At 40.8% G+C, this 24,525-nt stretch overlaps 6 protein-coding genes across 6 annotated transcripts in view; 5 read left to right on the top strand and 1 right to left on the bottom strand.

Annotated features, from left to right (window-relative positions):
- LOC135170878 (uncharacterized) overlaps positions 1–24,525 on the top strand; it is a 371,576-nt gene that overhangs the window by 335,604 nt on the left and 11,447 nt on the right. The window lies entirely within an intron of this gene.
- The window catches only part of LOC135170876 (uncharacterized), a 38,507-nt gene that overhangs the window by 12,756 nt on the left and 1,226 nt on the right, over positions 1–24,525 (bottom strand). The gene's annotated exons all lie outside the window — the stretch shown is intronic.
- LOC135171055 (uncharacterized) lies at positions 1,882–7,053 on the top strand. The gene is made up of 4 exons (XM_064137344.1): positions 1,882–3,157; positions 3,224–5,038; positions 5,137–6,177; positions 6,239–7,053. Exons 1-4 carry the CDS (start codon positions 1,882–1,884, stop codon positions 7,051–7,053), a joined length of 4,947 nt encoding a protein of 1,648 aa, XP_063993414.1.
- Positions 10,465–11,910, top strand: LOC135171054 (uncharacterized). Its single transcript, XM_064137343.1, has one exon. It carries the CDS (start codon positions 10,465–10,467, stop codon positions 11,908–11,910), a length of 1,446 nt encoding a protein of 481 aa, XP_063993413.1.
- LOC135171053 (uncharacterized) lies at positions 11,968–16,224 on the top strand. Its single transcript, XM_064137342.1, has 3 exons — positions 11,968–15,905; positions 16,025–16,063; positions 16,107–16,224. The coding sequence occupies exons 1-3, from the start codon at positions 11,968–11,970 to the stop codon at positions 16,222–16,224; spliced, it is 4,095 nt and encodes a 1,364-aa protein (XP_063993412.1).
- Positions 19,231–22,526, top strand: LOC135170882 (uncharacterized). The gene is made up of 3 exons (XM_064137039.1): positions 19,231–19,524; positions 19,706–20,579; positions 22,391–22,526. The coding sequence occupies exons 1-2, from the start codon at positions 19,308–19,310 to the stop codon at positions 20,572–20,574; spliced, it is 1,086 nt and encodes a 361-aa protein (XP_063993109.1). The 5' UTR covers positions 19,231–19,307; the 3' UTR covers positions 20,575–20,579; positions 22,391–22,526.

Here is a 24,525-nt window from a genome sequence, read left to right as displayed (position 1 = left end):
CCCGCGGCACACGGATGGAGAGCCGCGCAATGCTCGCGCCCCATTGGCCGTTCTTTTCACCCCCATATCTCTGCAGGGGTGCGTCCGAGCGAAAAGTGGAAAAAGACTTTTCTGCTCAGAATCACCCCCAAAACATGCCTGTTCACTGTTCGTTTCTACCTGATCTACACCCTGTATATATATAAACGAATTTATTGTACTTCTAAAACAAGAGAAAAATCTCAAAAGAATTGAATAATATAAATTTGAAATCGAAGTCACGAACGACTTATAAATGTCTTGAAAGACAGAAACAGAAATAGTCTCGGAGGACCAAACGAAAATACAAACTTGCAAATTAGTTAAACGAAACGGAGGAATACACACTGAGGAGGAAAACGGCGCGCAAACAGTTTTTGTTCCTTGCCTGAGGGTGTGTCCTCAGAAGTATGGAAGGAAACATCAGGGGACCAATGGTTGATGACCTTGGGCCCGAATTTTCCCTTCCCTACTCTATAGTCTCAATGTTTCAGGGTTAACTCCAACCCCTCTACATTGAGGTGTCGAGAGTGTGGGCGGACTTCCCCTCTCCAGACCGCAAATGAGAATTGTTTCGGGAGGTCCCATTTTCTCCCTCCACAATTCTCTTTAAGATAAATAATAATTAGATAGGTTAAATATTAACAATTTAAAATTAGCAATTTAAAATTAACAATTTAAAATTAAAACTATTTAAGATAAAAAGAAATGTTGAAATAATTTTTTGATTCGGTTTATAATAAGATTAGTAACTCAGATTTTATAAAATCTTCTTTCGAATTATTTTTCAATTCGAGATGAATTAGGATTGTGCTAACAACGAGTTTTTTATATTCTCATGATCGTAGAAAAAATTGTAATTATTCTATAACAAAATTATTAAGTTACAAGAATATTTTTTTAAACATTTAAAAATTGTCAAAAAGGGATTGTTGCGTCTCCAGTACGCGAAATTGACAGGCTTCAATATGCAGTCAATTCAATCTCTTATTTTTTCATTTTTTATTGTTTAATACCTTTTAGAATTATTTATCCCACGCAGCCTTATCCTTTAGACAAAATTGTAAATCCATAAATTCACTTAAACCATTTCTCTAACATCTCCATTAGACCCTTCAGAATGGTTTTATGATCTGTCCATTTACAGCACTCGACCCTCAATAGTCCCACAACATTTTCACCCAGACACTTTTTATTGGAGAATAGGCCCAAGGCGCCAATTTCTCCCTCTCCCTAGTTCCTGAATTTCCGAATTCCCCAATTAAAACATTATCCCTCCCAACACAGATCATTTTTTGACTAATTCATTTTTTCAATTTAGTTTTAGTTCAAAACCTCATCTCGTAGAAGAAACACCTCATCGGAGGTACCCTTGTATATTGTCTCCTTATATAAAATATTAAATTAAAATAAAATAATTTCAAGTGTTTATTAATCAAAGTCACCTCCTCCTCAAGTCTCCTCAGCGAATTTCCCCTTTTTCTTTCCCTTCTTTAAAAAAACAACTACACAAAGAAAATTTCGGCGTGTAGTGAAAATTGCAGATACTGTTCTGATCAAGTCAGATTTCTGGAATTTACGACTTCAGAAAGTTGAAAATAAAACACAGTATCGACGCAATTTTATTCATGGTCCTTCGAGCCGGATTATTTTAAAAACCACTAATATATAGACTCAGTGTGACAGTTCGTGAAAAGATTGTGTGTATAATAAAATCAGTGACTCGCGTGTGAACTTTGCATATCGTAAAAAAAAAAATAAATAAATAAATAAAATCGCTCACGCTTCCACTCGCCGCACCGGGGGAGCCCAAAATAGTGAATGTTGCCGCGTAGTCCCGAACGTGGAAATCCAATCAACGACATGGCTCAGGTCGAAACATTAAAAAACAAACGCACAGCTCTGAAGATGAGAATCACTAAGTGTAACAATTGGATCCAAGCAAAGGGCAGAGATGCAATGGTGGAACTCATAGAGGAAAAATTGAAAACTATTCGAGAAAAGTTTGCTGAATGGGAACAAAGCAACGACACCCTCCTCGAGCTAGACCTGGACCACGCAACCGTAAATCTAGAAGAAACCGAGACCATTGAAGATGCTTATCACAACGCAGTAGCATCATTGAAACATTTGATGAACACCAAGAATCAGCTCCCTTCATCAGCACCCATCTCTCAACAGACACCCACTCTTGGAGCTAGCTATCCTCCCCAATTTAACATGAAATTGCCTGAATTAACTCTTGACAAATTTGATGGCAGTTTCGACAAGTATCGACCATTCCGAGATCAATTTAATGCTCGTCTCCCAAGTAGCGTTGGAAAGGTTATCCGACTTCAGTATCTTCAATCGCTAGTGATTGGAGAAGCTCAACAAGTGATCGAAGCATTGGAGATCACTGAGCACAACTACGAAGTAGCCTGGGATCTCCTGGACAAAAAATACAACGTCCCCAGGCAAGCTCTCCGACGCCATTGTACTCTACTTCTTAACGTAGGAAAGAGGAACAGGGAGAGCAACAAATCCCTCACAGACTTAGTGAATTTTGTGCGCCAGCAATTACGATTGATCAATGCCTTCGGCAGCCCAGAAGAGCAGCTAAATGGCCTGATCAGCACCATTATCCTCAATCAGCTGGATGATGACCTCGTGTTCCAATGGGAAACACATATCGAAGGCAATGACATGCCGAAGTACGAGCTACTCCTCGACTTCCTCGAAAAACGTGGAATCTGTGCCAAAAGCAGTACAGAATCTTCAAGAAATAACAAACAGAAGAGTGATCCACTAAACAGAAACCCCGCACAAAAGGGCTCAACATTCAAACATCAAGGTAATCCTTCATTCAGTCACTCAAATCCCAAAGCACAAACCTTCTTCTCCAACATCATCAAAAAATGTCCAGTCTGTACTGAAGAGCACAGAATTTATGAATGTCCTAAATTCATGGAGATGGACATCGAAAAGCGTAAGAAGGTGATTTTCAATCAAGGCCGTTGTCTCAACTGCTTTGCCAAAGGACACGGAGTCAAAGAATGTAAGTCGAAGTATTTCTGCAAGACGTGTAACGATCCCGAAGCCAAGCACCACTCATTACTCCACTACATCAAGGAATCTCCACCAACACCAAGCACTACCAGTACATGACTAAATACTCCAAGCAGCCCAACTTCATCAGCCATCTCACTGCCATTGGATTCAGCAGGACAAGACATCCTGCCCACAGCAATCATCAACATTCTCAACAAGAACCGTCAACCAGTACCATGTCGTGCCCTCATCGACACTGGATCCACAAGAAACTTCATCACTCAGGAATTGGCAGCTGAGCTTGGCATCACCAAGATAACTTGCTCCATTCCAATCGGAGCGCTGGATCAACTCTCAACAATCGTAAGCCACAAAATCAACACTACAATCACCTCTCGTTTAAATAAATTCAAAAAAGAATTGAGTTTCTTAATCATACCAAGAATCTCATCTCTCATACCCAATGAGCAAATTGATAGAGACTTGCTAGACATTCCCAAGAATCTGCCCCTCGCAGACCTGAACTTCCACAAGCCTGCTCCAATCCAGGTCTTGTTGGGGTCCAGTACCTCAATCTCTGTTCTCAGTATAGGACAAATTAAGCTCCCCAACGCAGCCGACGTTCATCTTCAGAAAACTCTATTCGGCTGGATTGTCTGTGGCAGTATGAGTGACGAGTCCGACCACGATCAAGCAAAATGTCATTTCACCAAAATAATTGATGAATTCAAAAGATTTTGGGAAATTGAGGACATTGGGCTCAGGGAGAGCCATCAATCAGAAGAAGAAGCAGCCTGCCAGCTTCATTTTAAGCAACACGTATCACGCAATTCCGAGGGTCGGTATGTGGTGGCCCTTCCCTTCAATGAGAAAAAGGCTCAACTCGGCACCTCATTATTCCAGGCGAAACGTCGCCTTCTCTCACTAGAGCGAAAATTCCAATGGAACCCCAAGCTAGCAGAAGAGTACACCAAGGTTATCAACGAGTACATTGACCTTGGCCACATGAAGAAGGTTAATGCAGAGCTAGAAGATGGCTTCTACCTGCCCCACCATGCGGTCATCAAGGAGACCAGCCTCACCACAAAGACTAGAGTTGTCTTCGATGGATCAGCTCGCTCCAGTACTGGTCTGTCTCTCAATGATGCCCTGATGGTTGGTCCAACCATCCAGGACGATATTCTATCCCTAGTGCTACGATTCAGGCTCCACAATTACATACTCACTGGTGACATCGAGAAGATGTATCGCCAGGTTCTTGTGAGACCTGAAGATAGGAAATATCAACGTATTCTCTGGCGAGAGAAAGACAAAATCAACACATATGAGTTGCAGACAGTGACGTTTGGACTCTCCTCTGCCCCATTCTTAGCAGTCAGATGCCTACACCAGTTGGCTAATGATGAATACGAAAGGTACCCAGTAGCAGCTGAACGACTAAAACGAGATCTCTATGTAGATGATCTTCTCACGGGGACCGCTACACTTGAAGAAGCCCTACATCTCAGAGATGACATCATGAACCTACTCAAAGAAGGCGGTTTCAACTTACGACAGTGCGCCTCCAACACCCCAGACATTCTACAAGGTCTACCAAAGTCAACCGTCAACCTTCAATTACTCGGCGGAGATGATCCTACCCTCAAAACCCTAGGAATCCATTGGGATTCGCAAAATGATAGTATTGTGTATACTGTCAACCCCATCGCCACTCGGGACGTCATCACCATGAGGACCATTGCATCAGACGTTGCAAGAATCTTCGATCCACTTGGATTATTAAATCCAGTGGTAACATACGCCAAAATCATACAACAAGAGCTCTGGAGACTCAAATTGAATTGGGATGATTCTACACCGACAGAAATTCATACAAAATGGAATGAGTTTGCATCACAACTTCCTCTACTCAACAAAATGCAGTTTAAACGACAAGTTACATCGAATCTCAAACATGTAGAAGTGCACGGTTTCTGCGATGCCAGTCAAAGTGCTTACGGGCCTGCATTTATCTCAAGTCAATCGACGACAATGGAAAAAGCCAGATCAACCTCTACTGTGCCAAATCTCGGATCACTCCTCTCAAAGGCAATCACACCATCCCTCGCCTGGAACTCTGTGCGATGGAACTCCTCTCTAACCTGTATGCCACAGTGAAAAAAGCAACGGACCTCACACCACATCGAGAAGTTTTTTGGTCAGACTCTACTGTCGCTCTCCACTGGATAAGAACATCTCCTCACCTCCTTCAACGATTCGTGGCTAACAGGGTGTCTCGAATCCAAGATCTTACCAAGAACATAGAGTGGAGACATGTACGCACATATGATAATCCCGCAGATGCAGTATCCAGGGGTGAACTTGCTTCTGACTTCTTGAAGAATCATCTCTGGCTGCATGGTCCTAGCTGGCTTCATGATCCTGAAGAGTATTGGCCTCATCTTCTGATAGAAAAACCTTCGGAATTACCCGAACTTCGAAAGGTTACTTGTCTTCATGTCACTGAACACGCCAGCAATCTCTTTCTACGTAGATATTCGTCATTTGAAAGGCTTAAACGAATCACTGGATGGTGCTTAAGGTGGCGCAAGAGGTCTTCCCATAAATATCTCACTCTCTCCGAACTTAAAGCAGCCGAAACTAAACTTCTCCAACTGGTACAAGAAGAAGTCTTCTCCACAGAACTCTCACTCATTCGACAAGGAAAACCTCTTTCATCAAAAAATCGCTTAAAAAACCTCAGTTTGAAACTCGATGACAACGGACTCATTCGAGTTGGTGGTCGGCTAAGAAAGGCTCGTAATTTTCCCCTAGATAGCAAACATCCCATATTGCTACCAAAGGGACATTACATCACTCACCTCCTCATCAAGAAAGCTCATTTGGCTAATCTTCACCCAGGCATCCAGACAACTCTCCATCTACTCAGGCAGCGATACTGGCCCATTAATGGGCGCAGTCAAGTACGATTTATCATTCACAAGTGTGTCAACTGTGCCAAGGTAGATCCACCTTCAATCAACTACCCTATGGCAGATCTCCCAAGTATACGCATCACACAAGCAAACCCTTTCACTCACACTGGTGTGGACTATTGTGGTCCCTTCCTCATCAAAGAACGAAGATACCGTAATCTTAAGAAAATAAAAAATTTGGGTCAGCATATTCGTGTGCTTCACAACAAAGGCAGTACACATCGAACTGGTTGATGACTTGACCAGTGAAGAGTTTTTGGCTACACTCAGCCGATTCATCTCCCGACATCCCTCCTGCAAGGCTCTATACTCAGATAATGCAACTACATTCATCGGTGCAAACAAAGAGTTGAAGGAACTCTACGCACTTCTCAACGACGAAAAGCACGGTGAGTTCATCAATCGAAAGTTGAACGAACAAGGCATAGAATGGAATTTCATCCCCCCTGCATCTCCTCATTGCGGTGGCATCTGGGAAGCCGCCGTGAAGTCTTGTAAGCAACATATGAAAAGAGTTATTGGAAATGAATTGTTAACCTATCAACAGTTCAATACTCTCTGCATCAAAATTGAGGGAATCCTCAATTCAAGACCATTGACTCCATTATCATCCGATCCAAACGATTTCAATGCTCTCACGCCTGCTCACTTCCTGCATGGACACATCACCACTGATCTCCCTGCACCTGACTGGACAGAGGTCCCTAGCAATCGTCTCTCTTACTGGAAGCACCTTGAGAAGCTTAAGCAACATTTCTGGAATCGGTGGCATAAGGAGTACCTCTCCGAACTCAACATCCGTCATAAGTGGACTTCAGGACACCATGACATTGGCGTTGGAGCATTGGTGCTCTTGCGCGACGACAATTTACCCCCTCTGAAATGGCGCATGGGCCGTGTCATTAAAATCTACCCATCAGACGATGGTATCACCAGGAAGGCTAGGCTGCGGACATCTACTGGAGAAGTAGATCGAAATCTTCGACGCTTGGCACCACTACCTGTGGACTCCAGCATCTCCAAGGAATAATTGATCGCTCAGCTCTCAACGGGGGAGTATGTTGCGTCTCCAGTACGCGAAATTGACAGGCTTCAATATGCAGTCAATTCAATCTCTTATTTTTTCATTTTTTATTGTTTAATACCTTTTAGAATTATTTATCCCACTCAGCCTTATCCTTTAGACAAAATTGTAAATCCATAAATTCACTTAAACCATTTCTCTAACATCTCCATTAGACCCTTCAGAATTGTTTTATGATCTGTCCATTTACAGCACTCGACCCTCAATAGTCCCACAACATTTTCACCCAGACACTTTTTATTGGAGAATAGGCCCAAGGCGCCAATTTCTCCCTCTCCCTAGTTCCTGAATTTCCGAATTCCCCAATTAAAACATTATCCCTCCCAACACAGATCATTTTTTGACTAATTCATTTTTTCAATTTAGTTTTAGTTCAAAACCTCATCTCGTAGAAGAAACACCTCATCGGAGGTACCCTTGTATATTGTCTCCTTATATAAAATATTAAATTAAAATAAAATAATTTCAAGTGTTTATTAATCAAAGTCACCTCCTCCTCAAGTCTCCTCAGCGAATTTCCCCTTTTTCTTTCCCTTCTTTAAAAAAACAACTACACAAAGAAAATTTCGGCGTGTAGTGAAAATTGCAGATACTGTTCTGATCAAGTCAGATTTCTGGAATTTACGACTTCAGAAAGTTGAAAATAAAACACAGTATCGACGCAATTTTATTCAGGGATTTATGACTTCTGGTTACGAAGAGAACTCATAGAACCTCCATAAAAATTGTAATGGGACGGAAACTCGAATTCGGTTTTACAAGAGTCTGGGCCTTAACAGCAAACAGACCCCACGCTAAAATAAGTAATAAACAGAAAAGGCTTAATAGTCCAAGAAAATAGGCCTCGAAATGCGAATCTTGGGGTAAATACTTGAATTTTTGATATAAGTTACTTTGAAAGATATAAAAACGAATTGGGAAAGATTTTTTTAAATTCGCCCCCGGCAAGGGGAGAAATAAATAAATAAAGGGTTTTTTTTATTAATTTTGGGAAAACGGTACAGACTAGGAAAAGAAAGTTTTCATAGAAGTTGTAAAGCATCAAATATTGCATAAAAGTGATTTTTATACTTTTTCGCTTAAAATGAAAATTAACCGAGGTAGGGTTGCTAGAAGCTAGGGCATGATAGCAGATACATTAAAAAATCATAAATTGCTGAAAAATAGAGATATTTATGATTTTTTTTTGCAATTTTCTCAGAAAATTATAAAAGTTTATTCTAGAGATGATTTTTTTTCTTTATTGTTTACAACAAAGTTATGACAATTTGAAATTTTCTTTTTAAAATTAAATTAGCTGTCCTTGACGAAATTGATTTTGTTCTTCAACTAATGATTGCATTGTTTCATAAATTTCCGCTATGCAATTGATTTTTTTTCTACCTGCCCGTTCCAAGCTGGTAGAAGGAAATTTACATGAAGAAATATTTTTAGAGGCGGCGCCTTTGCATTTACTACGGACTGTCACGTAATTTGAACGCATGCGCCAGTCAGGCTCAATGAGTCCCTGGGTGTTTGCGTTTTTTTTGTCTGCAGTAAACTTTGGACAAATCTGTCGACAGAAATGTCAGAAATTTTAAAATACGATACGAGGCTTTACTACGGAGTGTCACGTACTTTACGCGCATGCGCCAGTCAGCCTCAATGGGCCTCTGTGTGCATGTTTTTAAACCTACAATTGTATCAATGTGTAGAGTACATTGATAAAGTTGATCCTTTTTTTGGAAAATGGAAAAAAATATCAAAAAATCAGGAATTTTATTTTTACCACTAATTACTTTTAAAAGAGTTGATTAAAAAAAATATATGTGTATAAACTTTATGCACGACAGAAGTGAAACTTCTTAGCCAGAGATTGTTAAAAAAATTTGTCTGAATTTTTTGTGATTATTTTTTTCATCCCAATTTCAACCAATCAAATGGTGGCATTTCCCGTCACGTGGTACAAGTAAGAGAGTTTTACTTCGGATATTTTTCAAATATTTCCCTGTTTGTTGCTAAGCAATGAAAATATCCGATAAACAATTTGTACGCGTTTCAAACCCCAAAACTGTCATTACAAAAAATCAAGTTCAAAGACTTTACCTCGACATGAGCAGATTTGGAGGAGAATCCTTGGAGATTATTGATCAAAAAATTAAAAATAATGTTCCTAATAATACAGTGAAGACAAAAGCGACAATTTGGAAACAATTCTCTGAATTTTGTGCCGACAGAAAATATACGCTGGAGAAGCCACAACTACGAGTGAAAAACCATACTATATGACGTGAAATGCCACACATTTAATTGTTTGAAATTGGAATGAAAAAAATAATCCAGCCAAATACCCCTCGACCTTCAAAATTAATCGGATATTTCCCTCCAGTTTCCCTGCGTAGCACCGATCGGGATAAGATTCGCAGAAAAACCCTCGCGCTTCGCGCTCGGGTTTTTTAACCTGCGAACCTTATCCCTCTCGTTGCTACGCAACGAAACTCTCGGGAAATATCCGATAATTTTGAAGGTCTTGGGGTATTACTACTGATTATTTTTCCCACCCAAATTTCAGCCAATAGAATTGCACCTGTTGAGTCGTGATAGCAATTTGCTCTTCATATGGTGTCTCATTAGGATTACGAATTTTATTACTAGAACATCTGTATCTTAATTTTCCCCACTCATTTACGATTATAATTTTCATATTTTAATGTAGTGTCATAAAGGCACTTCCACTAAAAATTCCTAATCCCAGGTCACTATATCCCTAGTCCCTATGACCATCGCCCGCGTCCCAGGGGATCTAGACCCTACTCTAACTTTATGAGTCCCAATATTTGTGTTAGATTCCCAATATTTAGTTGTTCCGGGAATTCCCCAATTTTTACAATGCCGAGCAATTTACAACGATTCTAGCTCGGTATAAAGACTGCGACTTGCTCATCTTGAGTCAGTACGATAAATTCATTCCCAACATTCAATACAGTCCACTGTGACACTGTACAATCCAAACCCAAATATATTCATTGATATTCTGAAAAAGTGTTAGAATTTCGAGTATTTTATTCACCCCATTAATATCCGAATAAAGTTTACCACGGCATTCGGAAGTATCTCTCAAACGATACATTTTTTGGTCCTTCGAGCCGGATAGTACAATATTTCTTATCTAATTTTCAACCGTGTTAGTATTTTCGTGTAATTTCTCGTGTTGTGTTTTGTGCGTAATTCGTGTATTCTCTCCGACTCTCTGCCATACGGATCGGAGATTGTGTCCATTATCAAATTCGGATCTTAACTTCTTCTCATTCACAACGTGTCGCATTCTTCACATCGGTACTGGACCGGGGGAGAAGCAACTTTCGAGAAGAAATATTAATGCCGATTCAACACTCTCCAAAGAGTAACCGAAGCAAACAGCTTATCAGGCAATCATCATCCGGGGTTACCGTGGCAGATCAACGTGAAAACATCAGTTCGCCATCTGAAGATACCGCAGACATCATGGCTCCCATTGCGTTCACAACACTCGTACGTAGACGAAATGAGCTGAAGCAACGTGTGACAACCTTTCTCCAGTGGCTCGAATCAGTGCGCGAAACTCCAGATCTAGATGAAGTTGAGGTAAAAACCGACAGCCTCAAAAAACACATAGAGGCCCTATCCGACATCCATGATAAAATAATGGAAAGGATCTCTGATGAAGAAAGTCCAGCACACCTAGAAGAGGTCAACAATATCGAGGCTGGCTTTGAGAGAGGCTTAGCATTAGCCCGAAAATTATTGCGTAAGGCTGCAGAAGCAGAACGAGCATCAGCAAGTGGTAGCACGCCTTTCCAAAAGCTAGACCACAGTATGATGAGCACCTTTGGGCAAAACAATGGTCCTCAACAACAACAGCTGAGACTGCCAAAGGTAAACTTACCAACATTCGACGGCAGCATCGAGGATTGGGCCGAATTTAAGGATAAATTCGAAACGATGATCCATTACAATGAGTCAGTCGCTACCGTACACAAACTGCAATATTTACTCGCCAATGTCACCGGTAAAGCGAAGAGAGCCGTAGCATCTATGGGAGGATCAGAACGCAATTATGAGGAAGCGTGGAGTCTATTAAAAAATAAATACGACAACCCGAGAAAAAATATATTGAGACACATAGCACTGTTAAATTCCATCCCTAGCCTGCATCGTGATACCCCTGAAGCCCTGGAGGATCTAGTTGACACCATACGCCAACATCTCAGTGCCTTGAAGAACCTTGGAGAACCCGTCGATACTTGGGATTCCTGGATCATTCATTTGATATCATGCAAGATCAGTGCCCAGACCTTCCATCAGTGGGAAACAGAATTAAAGAATAAGGAGATGTGCTCACACAAGTTATTATTAGAATTTCTCGAAGTACGTGGCACCTGCTCAAGTGCAATTCCACCTCCAATGGCACCAATAACCAGAAGTGAACGACCCAGAAACTTAAAGAATCAGGTTAAACCCAAGGCTCAAGTATTCGTGACCACTTCCAAACGGAATTGTGGAATTTGTTCAGGCGAACACCGGGTGATGGATTGTGAAGAGTTCCTCAAAATGCCAGTCCCCAAACGTGAAAAAACTGCCAGCAATCTAAGCTTGTGCTTCAACTGTCTGAGTCGTGGACATGGGGCAAAGGAGTGCCTCAGCACCTTCAAATGCAAGAGATGCAACAAATCTCACCACACACTTCTCCACCATGACAAGCCGGGTTCATACAGCTCATCAGTGACCACTACCCAAGCCTCTACAGCAGCAGCATCATCAAATACATCAACCCCAACAGCATGACTACAATCAGATGAAGGGGTCACAGCGAAAACAGTGGCGAGGACATTCAAACTGGAGATGTCAGAGAACTTGATCACCACTGCGATCATCAAGGTGTTTGATGACGGACATCATCCAGAGCTTTGTCGTGCACTCCTTGACACAGGATCATCCGCCAACTTCATTACAAGTGACCTCGCATCAAAATTGAGCCTGAAGAAAATAAAGAGTGCTATTCCAGTGGGAAGCATCAACGAAAATACCACAATATCCCACCATTTCATCTCTGCTGTGATTCAATCGTGCATCAATGACTTCAAGCGGGAGCTTCAGTTCCACATTGTGCCCATCATCTCCAAGCGTACCCCTGATCAGCAAATACCTCGACATCTTCTGGATATTCCTAAGAATCTCAAATTGGCGGATCCAGACTTCCATAAACCAGCGGCAGTGGATCTCATCCTCGGGTCAGGTATTTCATTGGCAGCTCTGAGTGGCGGACAAATCAAATTGTCGTCAACTTCAGAGACTGATCTCATCCTCCAAAAAACTGTGTTCGGTTGGGTCATGGGTGGTAACGTCCCGAGCAAGAATTGTCAAATTGCAAGATGCAATCATCTATCACTCTTAGATGAAGTCAAAAGATTCTGGGAGATTGAAGATGGGCTTCAATCTCATGAATCCGACAAACAGGACAATTTGTGCGAGGAACATTTCCTCAACCATGTGACCAGGAATGAGGAAGGGCGATACGTGGTCGCTCTCCCCTTCAACAACAAGGTGCATCAACTCGGTTGCTCTCGCAAGCAGGCGGAACAGAGGCTCTACGGACTGGAACGACGTTTTAAACAGAATCCAGAATTCAAGAAGCAGTATTCAGCAGTACTGGAAGAATATCTAGAACTAGGACACATGAAGAAGGTGGAGAACGAGATAGAAGAGGGCTTCTATCTTCCACATCATTCAGTGATCAAGGAGACCAGCCTGACCACGAAGGTACGGGTTGTGTTCGATGCTTCTGCCCCGTCTAGTTCCAAGCTGTCTCTTAATAACGTGCTCATGGTCGGGCCAACCATCCAAGATGATATCTTTTCTCTCATCTTGCGATTCCGACTTCACAACTATGTTTTAACGGGAGACATCGAGAAGATGTACCGGCAGGTACTAGTGCGTCCTGAAGATCACAAATACCAAAGAATTCTCTGGAGAGATAACGATAATCAGCTGACAGCCTATGAACTCCAAACAGTTACCTTCGGGATTGCCTCCGCACCCTATCTCGCTGTAAGATGTCTTCAGCAGTTGGCCGAAGATGAACAGCAGAGATATCCAACTGCATCAAGAATCTTGAAACGAGATCTCTACGTCGATGATGTGCTCACTGGTGCAGAGACTCTTCAAGAAGCTATGCAACTTCGCGATGATTTGATGTCGCTTCTGAAATGTGGTGGTTTTAACCTTCGTCAATGTGCTTCGAATCATCCCGAACTTCTTCAAGGACTCCCGGAGTCCTGTGTGAACTTGCAATTACTCCACGGCGGTGATTCAACCTTGAAGACACTAGGTGTTCGATGGGATTTCAATCGAGATGAAATCATCTATTCAGTGTGTCCTATTGCCACGAGGATAAAAACAACAATGAGGACAATTTCATCGGATATCGCAAGGATATTCGATCCTCTCGGATTATTAAATCCAGTTGTGGTTCAGGCAAAACTTATAAAACAGGATCTGTGGCGCCTCAATCTTAATTGGGACGAATCCGTGCCTAAGAACATTGAGACAACCTGGCAGGAATTTGCTCGTGATCTCCCTCTTCTCAACAATTTCGCTTTGCAACGCAAGGTGCTCCAAAACAGTGTCAAGGAGCTACAAATACATGGGTTTTGCGATGCAAGCCAGAAAGCTTATGGTGCTTGCATTTATGTTAGGACAATCTCTAACAACGACCAGACGAGTTCCCAATTATTCTGCGCCAAATCACGTGTGACTCCGTTGAGAAATCCCCAATCAATTCCGCGATTGGAACTATGTGCTGCTCTTTTGCTTTCTCAATTATACTCGACCGTCTGTAAAACCATAAACACAAACATAAACCGTGCTGTATTCTGGACTGATTCATCGACTGTGTTACACTGGATTAACACAAAACCAGAATTGCTGAAAACATTCGTGAAGAATAGAGTGATGTCAATTCAACAGAAGACCAATGCCAGAGACTGGAGACATGTGCGGACCCACGAGAACCCAGCGGATGCTATCTCCAGAGGACAATCACCAGCAGAATTTCTCCGAAATCATCTGTGGGTTAGGGGACCAGCATGGCTTACCAGGGGAGAGAAGGATTGGCCTTCTCTACCCCTGTCATTTCCCAATCAAGCACCTGAAATGCGGATCCAAACCTGCCTCTCTACCATCGAAAGGACCTCCAAGGAACATCTTGCTGAACTCTTCACGAGACATTCCTCAATCATCAAGGTCCAGAAGATCATCGCTCGAATCTTACGATGGAAGATCAAGAAGGAAGATTCACCCAGAGATAAATTCATCACGGCCACGGAGATCCAACAAGCGTTCATCCCTACCATGAGATTAATTCAAGGGAAACATTTCAAGGCAGAATTGACTGACCTCAAGGCCACCAATTCAGTGAAATCAACGAGTCCATTACTTCAATTGAATCCTTTTCTCGACTCTGAAGGCCTAATCAGAGTAGGAGGCAGAATTCAACGGTCTGATTTAGCATTCAATCAGAAACATGCAATATTGCTTCCCAAGAATTCTGCTGCCACGCGTTTGATAATTGAGTGGACACATCGCAATTGTCTTCATGCTGGTATCCAGAGCACCCTCTACAATATTCGGCAACGGTTCTGGCTGCTAGATGGAAAAAATCAAGTTCGTCACGTTATCAAGAAGTGCCACCGATGTATTCGTGCCAAGCCCCCTGACGTGGAATATCAAATGGGCATGCTACCCAGGGAAAGAGTGACAGCAACACGCCCATTTTACAACACTGGTGTGGACCACTGCGGTCCATTCTTCATTAAGGAAAGGAGGTCCCGCAACCGTGGGCGTATTAAGGTTTATATCGCCATCTTCGTGTGCCTTTCCTCTAAGGCTGTACATATCGAGGTAGCCAGTGATCTCACAACAGAAGCGTTCCTAGCTGTTCTTCGCCGTTTCATCAGCCGAAGAGGATTATGCTCTTCCATCTCCTCTGACAACGGAACAAATTTCAAGGGTGCCTGCAATGAGCTGAGAGAGCTCTATCAACTGTTCAACTCCGAAGGACTGCAGAAGGAGCTTAACAATTACATTGCAGAGAAAGGAATAACTTGGTATTTCATTCCACCCCAAGCACCTCATGTGGGAGGTATTTGGGAAGCCGCGGTGAAATCATTCAAGCACCATTTCCTCCGAGTTGCCGGAAACACCCTGCTCAGCTTCGAAGACCTCACGACACTGGCTACCGAGATCGAAGCCATCCTGAATTCGCGTCCTTTGACGCCTATGTCATCGGATCCCAACGACCTCTCAGCTCTCACACCTGCTCATTTCCTGATCGGTGATACCTTCACCAATTTGCCGGAGCCTAATTTCATCGAGACTCCGAGCAACCGCTTGTCTTCTTGGCAACACATCCAGAAGCTGAAACAAGACTTCTGGAATCGATGGCACAAGGAGTATCTCAACGAGCTGAACGTTAGGAAGAAGTGGGCCAAAGGGGACCACCAAATCAAGACAGGTTCCATTGTGGTTATCAGGGACGACAACCTACCCCCTCTCAAATGGAAATTGGGTAGAGTCATCAGTGTCCATCCAGGCGAGGATGGAATCATCAGGTCTGTTCAGTTGAAGACAGCCTCAGGTGTCTACAAGCGCAACGTCAAGAAATTGGCAGTTCTTCCTGTAGAACCCTCTCCCTCAGATGATCTACCAACAAGGCTTCAACCCACAAACACTGCAGCTACCATTGATCGGTCCAGCCTCTCAACGGGGGAGAATGTTGAGTCGTGATAGCAATTTGCTCTTCATATGGTGTCTCATTAGGATTACGAATTTTATTACTAGAACATCTGTATCTTAATTTTCCCCACTCATTTACGATTATAATTTTCATATTTTAATGTAGTGTCATAAAGGCACTTCCACTAAAAATTCCTAATCCCAGGTCACTATATCCCTAGTCCCTATGACCATCGCCCGCGTCCCAGGGGATCTAGACCCTACTCTAACTTTATGAGTCCCAATATTTGTGTTAGATTCCCAATATTTAGTTGTTCCGGGAATTCCCCAATTTTTACAATGCCGAGCAATTTACAACGATTCTAGCTCGGTATAAAGACTGCGACTTGCTCATCTTGAGGAAGTACGATAAATTCATTCCCAACATTCAATACAGTCCACTGTGACACTGTACAATCCAAACCCAAATATATTCATTGATATTCTGAAAAAGTGTTAGAATTTCGAGTATTTTATTCACCCCATTAATATCCGAATAAAGTTTACCACGGCATTCGGAAGTATCTCTCAAACGATACAGCACCATTTGTTGAAATTTTGTATAGCCTACTTCGAATTTCAGCGATTATTTTTCCCACCCAAATTTCAGCCAATAGAATTGCACCATTTGTTGATATTTTGTATAGCCTACCTCGAATTTCAGCGATTATTTTTCCCATCCAAATCTTGGCCAATAGGATTGCACCATTCGACGTTATTTTGTATAGCCAACACGGTATTTCAGCGGAAATTCTTGGAAATTTCACTGGAAATTTTGCATGTTGCTATATATAAAAAAAAACAAATGTTGAAGTAACCCTCAATTCTATCGGCCAAGATTTGGATACAAAAAATAATCCCCCGAATACCACTCGAACTTCGAGATTATCTGATATTTCCCTCAAGGTTACCTACAAACAAATAAGCTTGTCAAGTTTTCCAGAAAAATCACTCGCGCTTCGCGCTCGTGATTTTTAAACTGGAAAACTTGACACGTTCATTTGTTTGCAACGAATCTATCGGGAAATATTCGATAATTTTGAAGCACTTGTGGTATTATATGTGATTATTTTTCCCACCCAAATTTCAGCCAATAGAATTGCACCATTTGTTGATATTTTGTATAGCCTACCTCGAATATCAGCGATTATTTTTCCCATCCAAATCTTGGCCAATAGGATTGCACCATTCGACGTTATTTTGTATAGTCAACACGGTATTTCAGCGGATATTCTTGAAAATTACACTGGAAATTTTGCATGTTGATATATATAAAAAAAAACAAATGTTGAAGTAACCCTCAATTGTATCTGACAGATTAAATGGCAATTCGTTAAAAATTATGTCTCATGGTGCAATTCTATCGGCCAACATTTGGATGCAAAAAATAATCCCCCGAATACCACTCGAACTTCGAAATTATCTGATATTTCCCTCAAGGTTCCCTGCAAACAAATAAGCTCGTCAAGTTTTCCAGAAAAATCACTCGCGCTTCGCGCTCGTGATTTTAAAACTGGAAAACTTGACACGTTCATTTGTTTGCAATGAACCTATCGGGAAATATCCGATAATTTCGGAGCTCTTGTGGTATTACATGCGATAATTTTTTGAATATTTTGGTAAACAACGACACTTAACCAAATAAACCTCTTTTCATGTCATGGCACAATTCTCTTCGCCGAAATTTGGATAGGAAAAATAATCCCCTGAATACCACTCGAGGTTCAAAATTATAGAATATTTCCCTCTAGGTTCCCTGCATACAAATGAAGTCGTCAAGTTTTTCAGGCTAAAAAATCACGAGTGCGAAGCACGAGTGATTTTTCCTGAAAAACTTGACGACTTCATTTGTATGCAGGGAACCTAGAGGGAAATATTCTATAATTTTGAAGCACTTGTGGTATTATATGTGATAATTTTCGGAAATTTTTATTGTGCTACACAGGAAGATTTCAGAACATCTTGTCATTGAAAATTCGAAATCTCGTGGAGAAAGCAAATAGAATAGTCAATTTCTGTTCCATATTTCCCTGAAAATGAACAGAAAACAAGGAACTTGGTGTCAATGCATTATTGAATTCGGGGAACAGTGACACCGAAGCCCATTTAGGACAAAAAATCGGGAAATTTACGATTTCATTGAAAAATCAAGGAAATTGATCTCCAATATTCATATTAGAGTATATATTTAAATAAATTACGAAATTCTCATTTTCGTACCGCTTAAAATTCGGGAATTTCACTGAAGGATAAGTTAGACCGGAGATTTCATGATTTTCAAATGTGTAAAAAGCATTTGATGCCACTGGATTGGTAATTCCCAGTGAACTATCCCGATATTAATAAAAAGGTTTTATTCGTATTATTCATCATATTAACAAAATGAGTCGTTTTCTTACTCCGAATCTATCGCGTTTTCGTTTCTCTCCCATGTCTCTTTCCGTCTGTCTGCCTCACCACGCGCGCCATCCCCTCCCTTTTCCTGTCGCTTTTTCGTTACATACGTGTAACGTGGTGGATTTTCACTGACATAAAAATGGACCAGTTAACCCGCCCTTTTCCTTTGATCGTCCAAAACGGAACAAATACTCTGAAGGGCGCCAGTTGTTCTTTGTCTCGACGGAAACAACAAACCGAAAAACGCACTCGAAGCGGATAACTCACGGCAACGAACTAAAATTCGAACTAAAACGTAAACTCAATAACGTAAAGCTAAAAGATCAAAGGAAAGGTGGTATTTGCACACGCTGCTCAGGATGTAGGTTGTGGAGAGAGGGGTGGTTCGGGGTGTGCTGGTCACTGGGCTATCAATTCCATAAATTCAAAACTCAACACATATTCAATATTTCTTTACGGAACTATATTCTTTAACTTCCGATAATAATAACTCAAAATACAATTTTCTACAATATTCCAAATATTAATAATGACACAGATATAAACCCAATAATTTTTGTGAGAGAGAGAGAGAGAGATCTTATAAATTACTCAATATTCCATTTATCTTAAGGAACGTAAGCGTATCGTCGCAGAGAGAAATTCAACTATGTTAATCCATCTAATTCATTACAATAAATTTTATCAAAACCAAATAAAATAAAAGAAGATATAACGATCCTAATGTCGGGCTAAATATTATTAATTTACCCGAAAACCTGATAATCCATAATTATATTGCAAGTCTCGTTCTCAATGATAATTATTGTAGTCATGCTTGTCATGCTTAATATCACAACGTTCAACGCTAAAAATTTTTTATTTTGGCGCCATCCGCCATTTTATCCCTATATTTCATCCTCCACCACCTTCATATTGTTTTGTTGTGCCGAAGTATCGACACGTTCATCGTTAACTCTTCACATCGTTTTATTAAACTAAACATTAAAAACAACGTTTTATGCTACTGGAATATGCCAGAGCATAAAAAGAAAAGGTCGAGGTCCAGGTCACGGTCATCAGATCGTCGACATAAAAGACGCAAAGTCGACCAAATGCAGCTACAATTGGATAACCTCACAAAGGCGGTTGAGGGCTTGGTCCGAGCCCAAAACAACCAACCTCAAGCTTTGCCACCAAATAATGGGGCCCAGCTACCTAATATTGAGGTTTCAAATACTAAGATTGCTGGTAAGTAAATTCCATACGAGTTTTTTCCTTAGGAAAAGGTATTGCCCATTTATTCCATACAAAATTTGGGAGTCAGTGTCCATACGAGACTGACATGCACAACAAGTGCTCCAATACCTTCCCATAGTCCTTCTTTTTCTCTGCTCGCCTCTCCATGTCGTTTTTTGTCTAAAAATTACAGACAACAAAGAGGATAAAGAGAATATCCCGGAAGCTGCGAACACCAACTCTGAAACGAACATGAGAGATGACCTCAAGGGTCCAGCGACAGATTTTTCCCTAGACGCAACGGACAAGGATAACATCCTTAAAGTTTTGGGAGTAGACTTGAATGAGTCAAAATTTAAAAAAGTAAAATTTCACGCCGAATTGAAAAATACCTGGTCCAAATGGGTGAAGCAGGGACTCCCGGAGAAAAACAAGACTGAAATTCTAGAGTCATACAACCGAAAAGGGGATCTGTTCACAGAGGCTCCCAAGGTGAATTTGGAGATACTCCCTCTTCTCTCTGATGTGGCAAAAAAGCGTGACCAACATTTTTCAGAGACACAAAATTGTATCGGTTCAGCGTTGATTGCACTAGGCGGCGCAATTTCCATGCTCATCGACCCCCCAGATGATGGACTAGATGAAGACATCTTTACCGATTCCTTGAGCCAGGCGGGACAGCTATTAACAGACGTATTCTTTCAGCAGTCTGTAGCTCGGAAATCATCCATCACCCCTCAACTCAATAAATCAATAAAACCGGCGGTTGAGGCGATGATTTCTGACGAATGGCTCTATGGCAATGATTTAAAAGATAAAGTGAAGGATGTCAAAGAAATCGCCAAAGCTTGCGAACAGATTAAGGAGAAACCCCAGCCTAAGACTATCATGAGATCACAGGTCCAGGGAAACTCGAGGTACCCGTCTACGAACTCTCGTCAGACGGGGTACCATCAGAAATCTCGGAAGTTCCTATTCAAGAAGAGGCCGAATCAAGGTGCATCCTCCAGCTCAGCCAAGATGAGCTCTCGGACGACAACCCAATCTTCATCAAAGAAGTAACGCAGGTACGGAAACCAGCTGGACGCCTGAGTTTCTTTATAGACAACTGGCGGAAAATCACCTCGGATAAATATATTTTGAGTTATCTGGAAGGATATCGAATTCCATTTACTCATAAACCCTATCAGTTGAATCCTCCAAAGGCACATGTCTTTTCTAATGAAGAAATGGAACAGTTGCGAATAGAAATTGATAAATTATTATCAAAAGGGGCCATTGAAGAATGTACTCCGTGTGAGGATCAATTCATCTCTTCTTACTTTCTTGTCCCAAAACCTGACGGATCGTATCGTTTTATTTTCAATTTAAAAAACTTGAACAAATTCATTGTTGCTCCGCATTTTAAACTTAAAGATATCAGGGCCGCTATGAATCTCTTATCACCCAACGATTTTATGGGAACGGTGGATCTTCAAGATGCCTACTTTGTAGTACCCATGTATAAACACCACAGAAAATTTCTCAGGTTTGAATTTGAAGGAACACATTGTGAGTTCACGTGCCTCCCATTCGGACTTTGCACTAGTCCCTACATTTTCACCAAAATAATGAAACCTGTAGTCAATGTATTGAGATCGAAAGGTTTTTTATTAGTACTGTATCTAGATGATTTTTTATTTATGAACAGTGCAAAAGACACATGCGAACTGCAAATATCTAAAGCATCGAAATTTCTGGAAGATTTAGGTTTCTTGATAAATTGGCAAAAAAGTTCTGTGATTGGAAAACAAAAATGCAAATACTTAGGTTTCGTGATTGACTCAGTAGATTATTCACTAAATTTAACTGACAAAAAGATGAAACAAATATCTCTTTTAGCTTCTTCTTTCCACGTAGGAAAAAGTTACAAAATTCGTGATTTTGCCAAATTTTTAGGAGTGATAACCGCAGCTTGCCCCGCTGTAGGTTATGGTTTCATCCACTGCAAGATCCTAGAGCGACAGAAATTTCTAGCCCTAAAATTTAATGGTGGGGATTATGATGCAAGTTTATACATAAGGGATTGTATGCTTAACGATCTTAATTGGTGGAAACAGAACGCCCACATTGGCCGCAGTCCAATTAGAAAAAATAATTTCAGCATAGAAATTTTCTCAGATGCTTCATTGTCAGGTTGGGGGTGTTATTGCAATAATGTATCTGCTCACGGTTTTTGGGATGAGGAAGAAAAGAATAAGCATATAAATTACCTGGAATTGCTCGCCGCCTTTTACGCATTAAAATGTTTTGCGTTCGATTTATCTAAGTGCGAAATTTTGCTCCGACTGGACAATACAACCGCAATTTCGTATATAAACAGAGCGGGCGGTGTACAATTCCCACATTTAAGTAATTTAGCTAGAAGTATTTGGGAGTGGTGCGAATTAAGAAATCTGTGGATAAAGGCCTCATACATTAGTTCAGCGAGTAATAGTGATGCTGATAAAGCTTCACGCATTGTAAGGGTCGAAACTGAATGGGAAATTTCTCAATCTTATTTTGAGATAATTGAAAAACGTTTCGGTTGTTTTTCAGTAGATTTATTCGCTTCCAGAATTAATAAAAAATGTAAAAAATTTTTCTCTCGTTTTCCGGATCCTGAAGCCCATTCAGTTGACGCCTTCACTGTCGACTGGAACAGTGAGTTCTTTTATGCATTCCCTCCATTTTCAATGATTCTCCGCATATTGAGAAAAATTCTAAATGACAAAGCCACAGGTGTACTTGTAGTACCATTATGGCCAACGCAGCCATGGTATCCTCTTTTCCAATCTCTTCTTACTGAATTACCTATAACTTTCTCACCTGATAACTACTTATTAAAATCTCCTTATAGGAACGAGATACACCCATTGGCATCCCGCCTTTCCCTGGTGGCAGGGAAATTGTCCGGTCAGCGTTCTTAAAGAAAGGAGTACCGGAAGACTCTCTAGATGTTATGGTCAACTCCGTCACTAACTCAACTCTCAAGCAATATAATTGCAGTCTCAAGCACTGGTGGGACTATGTACACAAAAATAATCTGGACATTCATGACACAAATTCTTCAGAAATTATTGCATTTTTGACATTTAAACTCCGCATGGGAGCTAGTTATAGTACTCTGAACACGGCGCGATCGGCAATTTCTCTGATTTCGATTTCTGATAATAATAAGGATGGCTTAATTTCACGTTTTATGAAAGGTGTCTTCAAACAAAAACCGACCACGCCAAGATACACTACAACTTGGGATGTCACACCGGTCCTGGAGTATTTGAATAAATTATATCCTCTGAAGGACCTAAAACTGAAAGATGCCGCTGAAAAGGTGATAACATTGCTAGCTCTGACAACAGCGCAGAGATTTCAAACCCTAAGTGTCATAAATATTGACAATATTTCAATTTCTGATACTAGCATAAGTATTAAAATTACAGACCCTCTCAAAACGTCATGTCCAAGATCTTTTCAGCCTGACTTGATCCTACCTTTCTTCCGAGAGAAACCAGGACTGTGTGTGGCATCTGCTATTTTCGATTATATCGATATTACAAAAGAATTACGAGATCCAGAAATGAAAAAGTTATTTATTACAACTAAAAAGCCATTCACAGAAGTATGTGCACAAACTTTAGGTCATTGGGTCAAATCTCTTTTAGGCAAAGCAGGGATTGACACTAAAATATTCTCTGCTTATAGCACCAAACACGCTGCAGTGTCTGCTGCTCATCAAAGAGGCGTTGACATAGCTGTTATTAGGCGTACTGCTGGATGGTCCACCGGGTCTGAGATGTTTTCCAAGTTTTATAATAGACCCATCCAGCCCCGCAATGACCAATTTGCTTGTACAATTTTGGGTAAAAAATTTTTAGGCTTGAAAAATAAATAATGTCATTCTCTAAAAGTGCATTATCTCGAATTATCACAGCCTTTAAAACCCTACAATAATTATCATTGAGAACGAGACTTGCAATATAATTGAAAGATCAAACGAGCCCGCCGAAGGCGGGCGAAGTTTGATCAAAATTATATGAAAAGTCTCGTTCGAAGATGATAATTCTCCCACCCGGAATTATTCCCCAAAAAAAAAAAAAAAAAAAAAACATCTTCCCATTATCATCTTCAGATTACCGTGATAATCCGGAAAATCGTTACACCAAAACAATATGAAGGTGGTGGAGGATGAAATATAGGGATAAAATGGCGGATGGCGCCAAAATAAAAAATTTTTAGCGTTGAACGTTGTGATATTAAGCATGACAAGCATGACTACAATAATTATCATCTTCGAACGAGACTTTTCATATAATTTTGATCAAACTTCGCCCGCCTTCGGCGGGCTCGTTTGTTCTTTCAATTTCGAACTCATTATTAATACTCGATACATTCAATAAATCCGAATTATAATTTTCACGGCGTCATAAACGCAATTAATAAGGAAAATTCCTAACGTAACATAATCTATAAAACATACGGGCTCCGAGAGCATAACACATAGCAGCTAAAATGACGGACGCGGGATATAGATTATACGGAGGCGCGACCTTGGCGAGAGAAAACACGCGGGAGATTCTCGCGGAGGCGCGTAACGGAAACAAACGTAAACCCGTAATCGAAACGACGAATCGTTAGACACTTTTTATTAGCGAAGTGTAATCGCAATGGCCTACGGCACAATAATAGAAAAAGAGAACAAATCCCTAGGCGATAAACGCAAACACAGCTTTCCAGAAAAATATCTGTAAAAGGCAATAATCCACAAATAATCCACACGACTAACACGTATCCAAATTCAGATTTTGGATTATAAAATAAACCAAAAGAGCCAAAGGCACAAAAATAAAATGGAATAAATCCATAAGCGATAAACGCAGACACAATATTCCATAGAAATATCGGTAAGAGGCAAAACTTGCAAATTCTTCCAAATTAATTTGGGATATATGGATGATCTATAATAAAACGTAATTTTGGAATATATAAAATAAA

The sequence above is a fragment of the Diachasmimorpha longicaudata genome, chromosome 18 (genome assembly GCF_034640455.1).
Source record: "Diachasmimorpha longicaudata isolate KC_UGA_2023 chromosome 18, iyDiaLong2, whole genome shotgun sequence".
In the NCBI taxonomy this organism is placed as follows: Eukaryota; Metazoa; Arthropoda; class Insecta; order Hymenoptera; family Braconidae; genus Diachasmimorpha; species Diachasmimorpha longicaudata.
Note: the sequence above shows the minus strand (reverse complement) of the source record. Positions and strands in the feature narration are given on the sequence as shown.

Bases quoted from the DNA above. Each gene is read 5' to 3' on its own strand.
- LOC135171055 (XM_064137344.1), top strand. From the start codon at position 1,882: ATGGCTCAGGTCGAAACATTAAAAAACAAACGCACAGCTCTGAAGATG. The intron at 3,158-3,223 runs GTACATGACTAA...TGGATTCAGCAG, and splicing joins ACCAACACCAAGCACTACCA to GACAAGACATCCTGCCCACA. The intron at 5,039-5,136 runs GTGCTTACGGGC...CTCCTCTCAAAG, and splicing joins TTTCTGCGATGCCAGTCAAA to GCAATCACACCATCCCTCGC.
- LOC135171054 (XM_064137343.1), top strand. From the start codon at position 10,465: ATGCCGATTCAACACTCTCCAAAGAGTAACCGAAGCAAACAGCTTATC.
- LOC135171053 (XM_064137342.1), top strand. From the start codon at position 11,968: ATGTCAGAGAACTTGATCACCACTGCGATCATCAAGGTGTTTGATGAC. The intron at 15,906-16,024 runs GTGATAGCAATT...ATTTTAATGTAG, and splicing joins ACGGGGGAGAATGTTGAGTC to TGTCATAAAGGCACTTCCAC. The intron at 16,064-16,106 runs GTCACTATATCC...CCCGCGTCCCAG, and splicing joins CTAAAAATTCCTAATCCCAG to GGGATCTAGACCCTACTCTA.
- LOC135170882 (XM_064137039.1), top strand. From the start codon at position 19,308: ATGCCAGAGCATAAAAAGAAAAGGTCGAGGTCCAGGTCACGGTCATCA. The intron at 19,525-19,705 runs GTAAGTAAATTC...TAAAAATTACAG, and splicing joins TTCAAATACTAAGATTGCTG to ACAACAAAGAGGATAAAGAG.